Here is a 16,940-nt window from a genome sequence, read left to right on the forward strand (position 1 = left end):
CCCATTTGGCTGGTGGGCGTGGCTCCTGAGATGGCCAGGCTTGAAGTTCACCAGAAATAAAGCCAGCTCGTTATCAATCTCAGGGTGGGCATGGGTCTGTTTTGAGGTGACATACTTAACAAACAGCAAGCTCGGGTCTTATGCCTGATTTCCCCCTGCAGGTGAGTGATCAGTATTGGCAAGGAGCTCCTGCCTGCCACAAAACAACAGCGATGTTATAATGATGAGGAAAAGTGCTAGAAGATTGCTCAATAAATACTTCTAGCACTTGTCCACTTGTAACTTTTGTTGTTAGTCTGCAACAAGACACGTAGATACACTGAGAGGATGTTTTTAGAAGTTTTCACAATAATTTGGTGGGGAATTTTATGTTTATTTAATTTAACAAAACTAGTATTTGTATTTGAAATATCTTTATTTTAGCTTTTTAAATAAGATTTTATTTATTTATTTATTTATTTATTTATTTATTTATTTATTTATTTGAGAGAGAGAAAGAGACCATGTGTGAGAGAGACAGAGAGAGAGAGCATGAGCCCAGGGAGGGGCAGAGGAAGAAGCAGACTCCCGCTGAGTAGGGAGCCTGATTTGGGGCTCCATCCCAGGGGATGCGGGGCTTGATCCCAGGACCTTGGGATCATGACCTGAGTAAAAGGCAGATGCTTGACTAACTGAGCCACCCAGGCGCCCTGAGGGAGAGAGTCTTAAGGAGACTCCTCATTGGGAGTGGAACCCAAGTCAGGGCTCCATCTCAAGACCTGAAGGTCATGATCTGAGCTAAAACCAAGAGTCAGGTGTTTAACCGACTAAGCCACACAGATACCCCTATTTTAGCTTTATATTAATTGATTTTTACTGTATTTTGCTAAAGTATCAGTCTGCTAATACTAGAAAACAACTTTTAATGGTCCACAGAGAGTTTGAGAAGTAGTGAAATAAACAATTAAAAAAAAACCCTATTCATTAAAAGATCCTCCAAGAGGAGAAAGATAAGCCACAGAATGAGAGAAAATATTTGCAACATATTATGAAAGTTTATGTAAAAAGAAATCCTACATTATGTAAATAACTTGAATCATTTAGAAAAATGGGCAGAAGACTTGGATAGACATTTTACAGAGGAAATGCAAGTGCCTGTTTAACATGTGGCAAGTGCTCAACCAGACAAATGAGTATTACAACTAAGTCAACAAAGGATAGTCACCAGATTGGCAAAAAGGTACCAGTCTCCCAATTCCGAAGGCTGGTGAGGATGCTGAACAACAAGAACTCTCAGGCAAGAGAGTAAAGTGGTTGGAACACTTTAGAAAACTCTCTAGCAGAATCTGCTCATGCTGAAGACACACCTACCCCACAGGCAGTGAATCCACTCCCAGGAACCAGCAGAAAGATGTTCACATGTGAACTCAACGACTTGGATGAGAACAATCATGGCAGTGTAGCTTGTGATGACCACCAAATGAAAACAAGCCAAACGTCCACCAGCATGTTGGAGAAATAAATGGTGCTGTATTCACATTTAGTAAATAGCAGTGAAGACAACAAACCGCAGCTTAGGTGACGACATGAATAAGTTTCTCAGACAAGACAGCACCCTACTCTTGTCATGGTTCCCCTGTGGGATCTGCAGGACGTTCCAGGGACTGACTGTCCAATAAATTCACTCACACTGTGGTGCTGGAGTCATTGCCCTCCATGGAGCCAACCTCTGCTTGGTCCCCAGATATCACGGGGGTGGTGGTCAGGAAGTGGTCTCTGAAGGAGTCTTGGGGTAAGAGCAGCCCTGTGAGGTCAGGGAACAATTCAGAGTCTGGCATGAAGCCATAAGCCCACGTCAGGAATGGGGAGGCCAGGTCAGGCTGTGGCTGAGGACAGTGATTTCTGCTACTGGGAAAATCCCCAAGAGACTGGGCTGAGGTAGGATGAAGAAGCCTGTGACTTCCAGGTATGACAATAATGGAGTGAGGACATCTAGGGGAAGAAGATCAGGTTTCTGATGCTCAATGCTCACCTGGAGTCTTTTTAGTCTCAACTAAATATCTAGGTTCACGTGACTGGCAGGAGCTGTAGGCCAGGAACAAGAGCAAGGCATCAGGGCAGCAACAGGCAGCTCTGGTCAGCAGAGCCAGGCCACACAGCAGTCTTAGAGTCTTCTCCTTGCCTCAGGGGCCAGGGAGCAGGACTTACTCGTGTTGTTGTGGGCACACCCTGGTTTCCAAGCCTGGTCCCACCCCCACCCCCCACCCCCAGAGCCAAAAGCTCCTGTCACATACCATAGCGAAGCCAGTGAGGTCCCTGCAAGGGTTATGCCCTGTGACAAGATTCACCATACAGGGAAGCCCAGATTGCATCCCATGTTCATGACCAGTCCTCCTGGCCCTGTCTACCAATCTGGGGTCATTTTTTACCACAGGCATTATTTCGTGGTACCACATCTTGATCAGATTTCTAACTTATTTAGAAAGTTAACCTCAAGTCAAGTGGAGATGTTGCCAGGTCCAGAACTCAGGGGAAAGGTCTAAAAGCCTCTTTCAAAGGGATCCCTGTGGAGAAGAGCCCACCCCAACCCATCCAGCACACAGTGTGTGGGCACCAGGCCGAGCCCGGCGGGCAGCTTACCTTTCCCGCAGGCCTGCACCAGGCCGTACCACTCCCCACAGCTGTTGCACAGCAGGGTGAAGGCGGTTTCGTGGTGGCCCGTGACCTGGCCCGGGGCGCACACATACAGCAGCTCGTCTCCCATCTCCAGGCCTGTGCGGCCCTGCAGGATGGTGTGTGGGAACGAAGGTGGGTCTCCACACGGCTTATCTGAGGAAAAGGAGTCACAGTGAGCTTTCCCAAACTATGGAGGAACTTTTGCAGCCTGGGAGAAAATAAGGTTAAAAGCAATTCTCCCCTCCCTGGGTCCTGCCTATACCCTGAGCTGGGATCACAGGGGCTATTTCCTCTTCACTCTGGCATCCCCAGAGCCTGGACAAATGCCCGGCACAAAGGAGGCACTCAGAAAGATACTGGCTGAATGAATACATGTGCTACAAAGTGCTACAACTTTGTATTTTGAAATTGCCGGGCAACATTAGCCTCTAATGTCTCCTTGAAAGGAAGACCCAGAAACATATGCCTAGCAACAAGCTCCTTTTTGTCTTACTTACCTAAGTGAACAGGTACTCTGTCAAAAAGCTAAATGTGGGACACCTTGGTGGTTCAGCGGTTGAACATCTGCCTTCAGCTCAGGTCATGATCCCGGGTCCTGGGATCAAGTCCCGCATCAGGCTCCTTGCAGGAAGCCTGCTTCTCCCTCTGCCTGTGTCTCTGCCTCTTTCTCTGTTTCTTTCATGAATAGATAAATAAAATCTTTAAACATATTTTTTAAAAAGCTAAAATGCTACAGATTGTAAAGTGCAGCAAAAGGTGCCTCGCCCTTCCCCCCCACACCCCCCCGGCCACAATTCTGACAGTGACACTGTTACCAGTTTGGTCTATACAAGTAAATACAGATATAGGTATAGACAGACACTAACATACATGCACAGTTAGGTAGGCATAGACAGGTATGAATATGACATGATCTTATTTATGTTAAAAACCACATACACAGGTATTACTGATACCTGCTTTTTAAAAAACCTAGTTTTTAGAGCAGTTCATAGCACAATTGAGTAGAAAGTACAGAGAGTTCCTATACATCCCCTGTCCCCATACATGCACAGTCTGTCCAATTAGCAACATTTCACACCACATTGGCACCTCTGTCACAATCTTCAAACCTACATTGACACCTCATTATCACCCCAAGTCTGCAGTTTACATTTGGGCTCCCTCTGTGGGTGAGTGCCATGCTTAGATGTGAAGATGGAGAAGAGCCTGTGCCTAATCCCTGGAACCTCTGTCAATGCTTTGCCCTCACGCTGGCCCCAAGAGTCACTTTTGGGGCCCAGGTTTCCTTTTAGCGCCCCTGTTCTTTTATTTATTTATTTATTTATTTATTTATTTATTTATTTATTCATTCATGAAAGTCACACAGAGGAGGCAGAGACACAGGCAAAGGGAGAAGCAGGCTCCCTGTAGGGATCCTGATGCGGGACTCGATTCCAGGACCCGGGAACATGACCGGAGCTGAAGGCAGATGCTCAACCACTGAGCCACCCAGATGTCCTGTTAAGTTCTAGTTCTCCTATGAGAATGTTTTTTACTGGTACATATTTTTATTTATTTGCTGGAAATGAGCCTTTTAGGAATGAATGTAGACTGGTTTGTATTAAGACTAAATAAATAAATAAATAAATAGTAAACTTGCAAATTGCTTACGAAAGACCCAAGACTTCAGTCAGCAAGGGAGCCCCTAAGGTGAGGGGGGAGGGAATCCAAGCTTTCCTGCTTCTGCATTGATTAGGAGCCCTGGGGTGTAGTTCATGTGAGACCCTTGGATTCAGAGCTCTGTGGGGCTGACCCTAACACAGAGCCCAGGCATGCGGAGTAACACTCTCACTGGTATTAGCTGGGGGAAGAGGTTAATGGTCACAGAGCTAGGGCCTGAGCCAAAGGTCAGACTTGCGCCTCAAGGTGGGCAGTGGACGCTCCGGCTGTGGCCTGAAGCGCCTCCCTACTGCATCCTCTCAGGTAGTGACCTAAATGTATACCATTTAAAGTATACATATCTTAGTGGGAAAGCTTCAAATGTCCCACCATTAAGTTCGACGCTAGCTGCAGGTTTCTGGTAGATGTTCTTTACACAGTTAAAGAACTCTGGGGTCTTCTGTTCCTAGTTTGCTAAGTTTGATCATGAACGAACATTGTTTTTTTTTCAAATGTTTTTCTGCATCTATCAATATGATCACATGCTTTTTCTTCTTTAGCCTATTGATGCCATGGGTTATATTCATTAATTTTTGAATATCTGGGCTAAATCCCACTCAGTTCTGATGTATAATTCTTTTTCATGTATTACTATTTTCAAATTGCTAATGTTTTATTGAGGATTTTTACATTTATATTTATTAGATATTGGTCTGTAGTTTTATTTGTAGTGACTTGTCTCATTTTGGTATGAGGGTAATGCTGGCCTCACAGAATGTGTTAGGGAGTATTCCCTCTGCTTCTAACTTCTAGAAGAGATTGTCTTAACAACTGGTATAATTTCTTCCTTAAATGTTTGGTAGAATCTCTAGTGAACTCATCTGGGTTTGGTGTTTGGCAAGGTTATTAATTATTGATTTAATTTCTTTCCTTACACACTGGGCTAAAAACTAGAAGTCTGTTTCCCCCCAATGTTCTAGAGCTTTTTCTACATTAGTACCATTTTTTACAAAAATTTTTATTTATTTATGATAGTCACACAGAGAGAGAGAGGCAGAGACACAGGCAGAGGGAGAAGCAGGCTCCATGCCAGGAGCCCGATGTGGGATTCGATCCCGGGTCTCCAGGATCACGCCCTGGGCCAAAGGCAGGCGCCAAACCGCTGCGCCACACAGGGATCCCTAGTACCATTTTTTGAAAGGCTATTCCATAGCACATTATTTAGTCATTACGTAGACATTTTGCTGATTCTAAGGTTTCACTATGATAAACAATTCTACAAAATGAACGGCTCTGTGTACATTTTGGTACATACTTTATTAAGATAAACTCCTAGAAGTGGAATTGCTGCATTAAAGTGATGTGGTGATGCTTTTTATTTTATTTTTTAAATAAAGGAGATAGTTTTTATTTTGAATTTCCTCTTCTAGTTTTATGTTGGAAAGGAAAGCTTTTAGTCCGTATGCAGTCAAATCACCTAAGAAGCATATCACTTAAGCAAGAAAAGATGAAGACAGAAGACAGAACTTGTGTTTTAAGCCACCCTGAGTGGCCTGTCAGCTTGTAATTTTGGTAGCACTTTCTCAACGAGAGTCATTGCTATGCATGTTCTTTAAGAGAACAAGAGATTTGGAATGAAAATGGTGTGGTTGCCTTTTAAGGATGCTGGCACAGAGTGCTGCATTTTAACCCAAACTGTCTTGGCTGTGTTGCCCAGGAGATCAAGTGTTTGTTTCATCTATGGGGCAAGTAGGGCCAGGCAGCCATCTGAAAGTTGCCACAAATCCAGGGGTCCCCCCGCTGAGCAGAGACTCATCATCACTCAGTCTGAGCAGGGCATCCTGAAAAGAATGGACCAACTCCTCAGTCAAGCAAGGCTGGCCTGAGTTTCAGCTAGCACCTAGGGGCAACGGCCTCCATCTCTCTCTCCATCTTCCTTGGCTGGCTAGGACTCGTGCTGGACACCCCAATTTCTGTCCTCTTACCAGGACCTAATTCTAGGAAACTGGAGGCTCTTCATCAAACATTCACTATCAAAGGACCAGTAAATACTATCAGTCTCACACAGCTCTATCTGTAGGACACAATACCAACTCCTTGCAATGAAAATCCAGGAGCAGAGTAACTGTTCTCAGAGAGCATAAAGGGGAACTTCAGGCCAAATTCACATCCTACCAGATTCATGGGATCTTCTCCCTCGGAGTTAATTTCTAGAATGGTACAGGCTAGAATCTAGCTTGGGAAAACCACAATCATACTCCTGAGAGTCTGCGTACACAGACCATATAGTTCTGAATTTCCCACAAATGTTCAAGACAGGAAACACGCTGCTTCTTAGGTGGTGTGATTTCAGAAACTCTAGGACAACAGTTGTATGTGTTAACACAACCAAGTGCATGCCAAAAGCACCACTTATGTCCAGGCCCAACTTGAATTAATTCCTTTCATTAACCTTCCCATCTTAAACCTCACAAGGGAGCTCTGAAAAAAAGCTGGCTATATACCTAGATCCTATTCTCTTTAGAATAGGATGTAAGTTTAGAAACTTACATTTGGGCAGCCTTTACTGCTACTTCTCAATTATTCTGCAGCTAGGAACTGTGGTTTGGGAATTTCTCAGAACCTAAAGCTGGGTTTCAGCCATTTGAACATAAAGAGCAATTTCTATTATTTTCCCTTCAAAGAAAAGAGATTTTATAAAAGATCTTGTCTATAAAATAGTATTGATAAACAACTCATTTGCCAACCACAGCTTCTGATAACCAGTTTCCACAGGATTTAGAACTCATATAAAAGTTGATGCTTTTCTTTTGAAAAATCTTAAACTTATAGCCTCTCACAATTTGCAAAACCAAGATGCAGAAATCCTGACACAAATGCTTGACCTTGCTTCCTTCCTTTTGGTGTTTTCTAAGCTATGTGAAGAAGCTGTCTTTAGTGTCCACCTGCCCAGCTCCCTACAACCCTACTCACCCCATATACAATTGGCACTGCCCTCTCTCTTCTGTCCAACTTTATTGTTAGTTCCCAGGCTTTCCATATCAGTGTTCCTCAAACTTGAACATGATCAGAATTACCCAAAGGCTTGTAACACATACACACCCCTTCTCACAGAGACTGCTGTGTTTTTGAGTTTCTAACTCAGTAGTTGGTCATGGTTAGGGCCCAAGAATTTGCATTTATAACAAGTTCCCAGGTGATGTTAACACTACTTGTCCAGGGACCATTCTTGGAGAACTAGTGCTCTAGATAAAAACCTACCCTCAAAAACAGGCAAAACTGATATATGGTGATGGGAATCAGAACAGAGATTGCTTTGGCTCTGCTGGAATAAGGAGGGGCAGTGAATCTTTGGAAATAGGCTCCAGGGAACTTTATGGGGTGAAGGAAATGTTCTGTATCTTGACTTGGTGTTGATTACACAGGTGTAGACATTTGTCAAAACTTATCAATCATAAGGTCTGTGCATTTTGTTGGTATAAATCATACTCCACAAAATAAGTTAATTTAAACAATATCTCCCCTTCAGAAAAACTGCAACTTATTCAGCATGAAGTATAAATGAGTAAAAATTATTCACAACCTCTCCCAAGGGGAACTGAATTTGACAAGGACCGGTGCCTTAGGGGAGTGGTTTCTAACTTGCAGACTTTCTAAGCGGGGAGTACTGCAAGTGTGTGGGCAAGTTTATATGCAGTTAAATTCTATATCAATCGATACATTTAAATCAATTACTGTCACATGGAATCTATGTGATATCAGTTCCTGAGTTTCCCCTGGTAGAAAATAATTTTTAAATGTTCTAGAATAAAATGAGATTTGTGATATCCAGCATTTGCTTTAAAATATCTCAATAGAAAAAAATCTCAGTGGGGAAAAACACTGGAGAAAATAGATAAAGTCAAATTGGCAAAATATTGACCTTGAAGCTGTGTGGCAGCCAGATAAGGATTTGTGATACTATTCTTGCTACTTTTGTGGTTGTTTGGAAATTTTCATGGTTAAAGTTTTAAAATTATCCATATAGGTATTTCTTACATAAGCCAGAAAACTTGAAAAACTCACAGGGAAAAGAATACCACAGGAAAAATAAAAATTCTCCTTGAATTTCACCAATGATAACCATTGTTAATATGGGTTTTGTTTTCAGTTTTGCGCACACATGGTATTTTGCCACGTGATGATATAACTGTTTTCTTTTGTAGCTTTTAATTTAACATAATATTATGATATTTTTCCCCATCAACAAATATTTGTACTATTTATTGTTGTTATTTTTAGAAAGGAAGAGCGAGGATCTTAATCAGGCTCCGTGCCCAGCACAGAGCCGACACAGAGCTCCATTTCACAGCCCTAAGATCATGACCTGAGCTGAAATCAAGAGTTAGACATTTAACCGACTAAGCCACCACCCAGGCACCCCAAATATTTGTATTACTTGAATTTACTTGTAAATGACTATATATTATTCCATTTGTATGGACTTAACCATATGGACTCTCCTATTAGATATTAACATTGTTTCCAATTTCCCTTACTAAGTAATGAACACCTTAGTAACATACTTTTGTACTTACCCATGATAATTTCCTTAGAATAAAATACTCAAAATAGAATTGATGGGTGAAAGGGCATATGTATTTTTGAAGCTTCTGATAGGTTGTGCCAAGTTGAATATGAGTGTTTTAACAGTCTATACCCTTCAGTGGTATATAAACTTGCCCATTTCTTCTCAGTACACCGGGGACTACCATCTTTGTAAACTTTGACAATTTTATGAACCAAAAAGTGATTTCTTATACTAACATGCATATCTTTGAATTGGTAAAAAGAGTTGAATATTTATTGACCATTGTATTTCTTAAAAGTATTTCTCTATTATGGTCTTTACCTTATCAATCTACAGGAGATTTCCATATATCAGTACAAGAGTGAATTGCTTAGCTTCCCAAATTCCTAACCAATCACAGTACTATCAATCTACCCAACCTTCTCCCACTGACTGGAAGTCTCACCACCTCACTACAGACTTATACTTAGGCACACTGGGTCTGTTTTGGTGCTTCCAGCCTTTCATATTGACATGTTTATCTATTTGTGTTTCTCTACAGTGCCAAATGATTTTATTTATTATAGCTTTAAAATGTGTTTTGATATCAAATATGTTTGATATCATTCCTCCTGAGTTGAGGAATGGCAAGAAGTTAGTAAAACTGAAGTATAAAGTACAAGGTAGGCAGGCAGGGATGAGTTTATGGAAGGCCTTTGTGAACCAGGAAGTCTGGAATTTGTCCAGTGGAGAAGGGGGTACAATTAAAAACAGGAAATAACACAATCCCCTTGGCACCTTACAAGGAGCACTGCTGCAGGGTAGAGAACGGATTGAGGAAATATCCTGGAAACTGAAGAGCCAGTCAGGAGGCCATTTGAGATATCCAGGAGAGTAGGGCAGGAACTGAAGTGAGGCACAGATGGCAAGACCCAGATGGATCTGGGAGACGCTGAGAAGGAAAGTTTTTGCAGAATTTACCACTGAAAAGTTCTGGGAGTAAAGGAGAGGATGGGGTGAGTGTGTGTGTGGGGGGGCGGGGTGGTAAGCAGGATAAGGGGGATGAGCACAGGGCAGGACCAGTGGAGTTTGAAGTTCTAAGAGAAGCACCCATAAGCAGTTGCATGTATGGAATCTGGGGCTTAGTGGAGAGGTCTAGGCTTAAGAGAATGATCTGGGATTAATGAGCATTTAGATGAGAATTGAAGCTACTGAAATGTTGAGTAAGTAGAGATGAGGCCCAGGTGAGAACCCAGGAGGTGAGCAGAGAATGAAGAGTTTACCAGGGTTACCACTCAGCCAGACAGATACAAAGAAAACCCAAAGGAAGTCAAGGGAAAACATGCTTCAAGGAGCAAGGCATGGTCAGGTACTTAAGGCTGCAGAAAGAGCAAGCAAAATGCAGGCTGAGACGCAGCCTCTACAGTCATCCACAGGGAAGCTACCAGTACCCTTGGTGAGAACGGTGTCACTTCCGTGATAGGACAGAAGCCAGGAAGCAGTGGGCAGAGTGATGGGAAGTGAGATCATGAAGACGATGAACATAGAGGAATTTAGGGCCATGAAGGAGAGGAGAAAGATGGGATGGTACCTAAAGGGATATGGAGGAGCTGCTCAATGAGAATATGAATTATTTTCTAAACAGTTTCAAACTGTTTCATTTGCTCTGACAGCTTAAAGTAATTCCCTCTCTTTTGACATGTTGACATTTTTTGTCTTTCTTGGTCATTCTTTCCTGCTTGCTTATTCCCCCAGCTGACCAGTGGTGTGCTGGTAAATTCTAGCAACAGGCTCGTGGCTGGGGGATGGTTCTGTTGAAGGAAGGGGGAGGAGACTGTTGTTGTGTAGGCAGTTGACCATGTCTGATGCGGCACAAGGTCTTAGCAGACAAGGTCTTAGTGCAATTTCTGACACACAGTTCTCAATAAATTATAACTATAAAAAGAGCCTGAAATAATTAAAGATGGGCAGAGAAACTGATGTATGAGGATGTTCAATCATGGTATAATAAATAATACTGAAATGAAAACCAGAGAACTACCAAAATGTCTAATGAAAGGAAAATGTCTAATTTATGGTGTGTTCATATAATGCATTGTCATAACAGCCATTAAAAAGTCATCCTTTGGGGCATATGCAGTGTCATGGGAAGATGTATATTAATGAGTGAAAAACAAACAAACACAGACCTATATATTGTCCAGAAAATCCCAATTTGGTGAACTAAATAAAAATGCAGGGTAACCAGGGCTGATGCTTAAGTACTTATCTCAGGGTAGACTGATTATAAATGATGTGAATTTTCTTTAGACTTTCTATGACAGTGACCACCTATTCATGTTTATAATTAGAGAATATATTAAAAATGCACATGGACCTAGTGACACCCATTTCCTATGGTTTTTAACAGAATTAAATGACCTCATGTCTTGCCTAGTTCCACTACATGCCTGGAACTTACTGGGGACATAAATAAAAATGAGTTCCAGGGGTGACTGGGTGGCTCAGTCAAGCATCTCCCTTCAGCTCAGATTATGATCCTGGGATCCTGGGATCAAGCCCCACATCAGGCTCCCTGCTCAGCAGGGAGTCTGCCTCTCCTGTTCCATCTGCCTCTCCCCCCACTCATGCTCTTTATTGCTGTGGGACCCAAGGAATTTAACAAAAACCCCCTACCCCTGGACAAGCAGAGCAGGACTAACTCCATTTTGTTCTGCACCAGCCACCTCCTGTATCACCCCCACATGACCTGCTTATTGCTCAAGGCACTCCCCCACCTTAGTCAAGCCACTGAGCACACCCTTACTGGAAACCCGCTCATATAGGAATGGGGAACCCCTAACCGCCAAAGAATAAGTGGGAAATATCAGAAAGGGAGACAGAACATGAAAGACTCCTAACTCTGGGAAACGAACTAGGGGTGGTGGAAGGGGAGGTGGGCGGGGGGTAGGGGTGACTGGGTGATGGGCACTGAGGTGGGCACTTGACGGGATGAGCACTGGGTGTTATTCTATATGCTGGCAAATTGAACACCAATAAAAAATAAATTTATAAAAAATAAAATAAGAATAACAATAGTACTTCCTGCGGGGTTGTTATGTTAGAGTGAACTCAGGTAACACAGTGGGTGTTAAATGGGTGTTAGCTCTTAATATTCTCTTCCTGAGGTCAAAATTTGGAGGCATATGCCAAGTCCTGATTAGAGTTGCAACCTCAGGCTAAATGGTGGAGATGGATGTATCAGGCTAGACTGGCTCTTGGGACCTGCTGCACAGAGGAGCTTGGAAGAACAGGGATAGGAGTATGCTTGGGTAAGAGCTCCTGTATGCACCTCCTAGGAGCTGTGTGACCAAAGACAATGGCCAAATCTCTCTGTTCTTCAGTTGCATCACCTGAATAAATAGAATAATACCCTCCCTACAGTACTGCTTTGAGAATTAAGTGAGATACTATATGCAGGACGCTCTGGAAGAAAGAATTTTGGAATTCTAAAGCTATTCAGTATTTTTTCTTGTTCTCTTTTTTGTTTTATTAAGTATTATTTACATAAATAAAACTTGCCAATGGGCACCTGGGTAGCTCAGTGGTTGAGTGTCTGCCTTTGGCTTAGGGTGTGAGCCCGGGTTCCTGGGATCAAGGCCCCCCGCGGGAAGCCTGCTTCTTCCTCTGCCTGTGTCTCTGCCTCTGTGTGTCTCTCATGAATAAATAAAATCTTTAAAAAAAATAAAATAAAACTTGGCAATTCTAAGTGTACAGCTTAATAATTTTTGGTAAATGTATACAACTGTGTAAGCACCACCACAATTAAGGTATAGGATAGCTCTCCCAAACATTTCCTCCTTACTCCTGGCCTTGGACACCCTCTGAAACCCCAAACCAAGCAACCACTGTTCTATATTCTTTCACTGGTAGTTTTGCCTTTTCTAGAATTTCATTCAAATGGAATAATATAGTATATAACATTTTATGTTTGGCTTTTTAGGTTAGCTTAATGTTAGTCATCCATGTTTTACCTGTCCTAATATTTCATTCTTTTCATCGCCAACTAATAACCCATGATATGGATACACCATAATTTTTTTATCCATTCCCCAGTTGATGGACATTTGGGTTGCTTCCGGTTTTTGGCTTTTATGATAAAGCTGCTAGGCATATTTGTATACTCATTTTCTGTGTGGTCATGTTTCTCTTGGGTCAATAGCTCAGCATGGAATTGCTTGGCTATATGGCATATGCATATTAAATTTTGCTCAGTGTTTCCAAAAGAAATTATGGGTTCCTTTATTGGAAATAGTGTGACATCAAGGTGAAGAAACCATGCACTATCACACTGTACTGTTAGAGTTTGTGTGCAGCTAGCTACAAGACAGTCACGGCTTGTACTTGCTAGGTTTTACTCTGTGCCAGGCTCTGGGATAAGTGATGTACTTGCTTGGCCTATTCTGTCCTCTTGACATCTCTATGTCATGAGTTCTTATATTATTCCCAAGGCAGTTAAATGATTGAGCCAAGATTTGAACCCAGGGATCTGGGTACAGTCTAACCACTGTGCACCACCATGCTCAATGTGCTGTCTCCCTTGAATACAAAATGGTTTAGCTTTGTGCTCAATTAACTTTCTTGTCATAAACAGAGGGCTCAGAGCACTTTGTACAGTTTGAAGGTTCCCGATCTCCTGTTGGACTGCATACTAGCAGCCAAAACAATCTTCAGAAATTTTTGCTCCCAGCTGAAAACCTTGCAATGGTTTCCCATTTCCCCTTAAAACTCAGCCCAATGTTCTTACCCTTGCATAGCCAGCTCTTTTCCCCACCTCTCTAGCCCTGACCTCTGTCACTTGAACAATATAGGTACACTGTTCCTCAAACACACTAAGTGCTTTCCTGCACAAAGTATATATATATTTTTTTAACAACATAGATTAGGTCACACTATACGTATTCTGAGACCTGTGTAATATGTATTGGAAGATTTTCCATGTCAGAGGTCTCACTCCATTCTATCTGCTATTTCTTCCTTCCCTTCTCCCTCTCCCACCTACTTTTCCCCTTCCTTCCTCCTCTCTCTCTCTTGTGATAGATCACTCAGTACAGTAGTGTTGAAAGTAGATAGTGAAAACATCTCTTCCCCTAGATCAGCACTTTCCACTGCTGCAAGGCGATCACATTCACAATTTGGGTATAAGAGGTAGTTCAGGCAGTTCTGACTCTGCTCCAAGGCCTGTGTGGCCCCCCAGCTACCCACCCCCTCCTTGGCACAGCTGTGTCAAACCAGTCCCTCCTAAGTGTGAAGTCATGCATGAGTGCTGCTCCTTCCATTAAACACTTTTTTCTACAAGCGCCAGGCTGGCTCGGTCTGTGGAGTGTACAACTCTCTATCTTGGGGCTGTAAGTTTAAGCCCCACATCAGGTATAGATATTACTTAAAAATAATTTTTAAAGTATTTTTTAAAATTTAAAAACCGAAACATTTTTACCTGTAAAGTACACCTGAAACTCTTAGCCTCTACCAACAGAGGGGAATGCTCATGTGTGCCTTATTGAAGGGAAGTGTTAAGAGGAAAAGTCCAAATGTGTGTAAGTTGATGAGTTACCCAAAAGTCACACTTGGAGAGCTAGGTGTGTGGATTTGAGTCCCCACATCTGGGAAGGCAGGCCTTTAAATGATCTTACTATTGAGTAAACCAAGGCAGGGCAGGCCTTGATGCACAAAGGGAGGTGCCCAGGAGAAAGAAGAAAGCAGCTCTGCAACCACATTGCATGTGAATCAGAAATCCTGGTGGCTTTGATTACAGGTTCCCAAGGAGGGAATGTACTTGAGTCAAAACTCTCCATCACAGTCAATGGGATCCTGGCTGCACTGAGGGGCAGCCCAGGCCCACCTCCCCTGAGCCAACCCGGTAGCCCTGCATGTTCCCTTGGGCACACAGGATCCTCGCCCTGCCCCGAAGTTTCTCTCCGCTCTTCCTCACTAATGAAAGATGAGACATGAAGGGCAGGGAATCTACATTATTCATCCTTTTCAAGCATAAACAGAAGTGCAACTGGAAATCAGAGACCCCAACCAAACATTAGACAGAGATCTGGTTCCAGGAGGAGGGCTGCCCACCTACTGCTGCTCCTCAATGCCATGCTGGCTGCCTGGGCAGCATCTGCCCCTGTGGAAGGCCAAAGAAGTTGCTAGTTCCTGTGTATACTGGGTGACAGAGCAGAAAACTTGGGCTTTGGAGTAAGAAAGACCTGCATTCGAATCACTGCTAACTATGGCTTAGGTGGTTTGTCACTGTGTAGGCCTGTACAAGCTGCTGGAGGATTGAGAGACGTATTATAAACCCTTCTGATGATATCCTATAAGTGTTCATGTAGCCTTTGCTCCCCTTGGAGTACACCTTGCTCTAGGTTCTCTTTCTCCAGAACTTTCTCCAGGACACTCTGGGAGAGCTAATGACAGATGGTCACTAAGTGACTCTGACTGGTCTAGAGGCTGCTGTGGAACAGTGCACAGTTAAGTGCCTCCAAGAACCCCTAGTGCAAAGTTGCCACTGGAGTGCTCAGCTCTGGGAGCTCACGTGTGTGTCTGTGAGGCAAGACTTTGGGCTCCTCCTCACAATGCATATAGGCACAGTCTCCCTACATGCACCAATGGGTTCTGAGTGCAGCTGCAGCTCTTCTGAGTAGCAAGGAAGCAGAGAAGTCTGTCAGATTGCTGGTGCCTATAGCCCCAGGTCACAAAGATCACAGTTATCTACCCCAGGGGTTAAGAACCCACTGGCACAATTTCTCTGGCTGCCCAGACACCTACCATCCCTGGGAACTGGCATCAGGACTGTTCTAGCCTAAGTTTTTGGAATGGAAGACCTCAGTCTTGGGAAAGCAAGACCTGATGCTGTCTAGGTCTGGAGATGTGCGTGGCAGAGGAGGGGGCATCACTGCTTACCTGCTGTGGGGACCTCAGTCCTGCCCTGCTGCTACTTGGGCCCCCAGGGGTGTACTGAACCCAATTCACTCCCTGAAGCACTAGTACAATGGCTCTCCCAGAGCTAGTCTCCCTGGAACCACTGGGACCTATGCTTCAAGCTGTTGCCCCACCTGTTCTCTCTGTCTGCAATGTCTTCTCTTCCCTTCCCTAACTGTTATCCCTTCAAAATAGACTCCTTTCAATTCTACCTCAACGGTCCCCACCTCAGGAATCTCCCTAATTACCCTCCTTCCTTTGTGTCATGGGAACACATTCATTTTTCACTTATTCATATATATCATCATCAATTCCTTGAGGGTGGTCATGGGTCCTTCCTCTCTCCCTCTCTCAAGCACCCACAAGTCTTTTTGCTCTCAAAAAGGTGAGCATCCGGCTCTCTAGTTGATGACACAAAGAAGGAATAATTCCTTTTCCGTTTTTAGGGAAATACAGGCAACAGTAAAGTATGCAGGGGAAGTGGCACTCAGGTGAGGTGGGCTGGTGGGAAGCGCAGTCAGGCCCAAGGAGGAACAGAAGCATACTTGACATGGAGCCTTGGGGGTGCCACAGGGAGAAGGCAAGAGGAGACTCCAGACCCCATGCAGTTGACCCCACAGACAAGCCACCAAGAGAAGCAAAGCCAGAGAACACAAGTGGAGGCAACTTATTTCATCAGCATCTAGTTGGTTAAAAATAACTTCACTTATTAGTTTAAGTGAGATCACCACAGGGCTGGAAATTCACTGTCAGTGAAACAAAAATACTGGAAGGAAAATGAGAAAAGTCTACATTCGTGATGAGCTTTATTTCAAAAGAGAAACACAGGAAGGAAGCTGCCTGGATATTCCACAGGCTCTGTTTTCCTTCTGGGCTCTTTACGAGGCACAAGCCTGCCATTTTTGGAGTTAACACGCTACATTCTTCCCATCTTGCCAAAGAGAAGCAGCAGTACAGAGTTCAGGCGACCTGAGGAGATGATCCTGCACAGGCACGCACGCTGAGCCACACTTCACCTACACCTTCCTTCAGCACACAGATGTCCCTTGTTGACGGTGCTGTCAACAAAGGCTCCACTGAGGAAAAGCAACGCTCCTCTGAGGTGGGCGGAGGGCTGTATGGGAGTGGTTTACAAGCTCTT

At 43.5% G+C, this 16,940-nt stretch overlaps 1 protein-coding gene across 1 annotated transcript in view; it reads right to left on the reverse strand.

The window, feature by feature from the left end:
- SUSD5 (sushi domain containing 5) overlaps positions 1-16,940 on the reverse strand; it is a 57,798-nt gene that overhangs the window by 26,659 nt on the left and 14,199 nt on the right. The window contains exon 4 of the mRNA XM_072793644.1: positions 2,620-2,808. Within this exon, the coding sequence (XP_072649745.1) occupies positions 2,620-2,808 (189 nt within the window). The remainder of the gene's footprint in view (positions 1-2,619; positions 2,809-16,940) is intronic.

This window comes from Canis lupus, chromosome 22 (assembly GCF_048164855.1).
Source record: "Canis lupus baileyi chromosome 22, mCanLup2.hap1, whole genome shotgun sequence".
Lineage (NCBI taxonomy): Eukaryota > Metazoa > Chordata > Mammalia > Carnivora > Canidae > Canis > Canis lupus.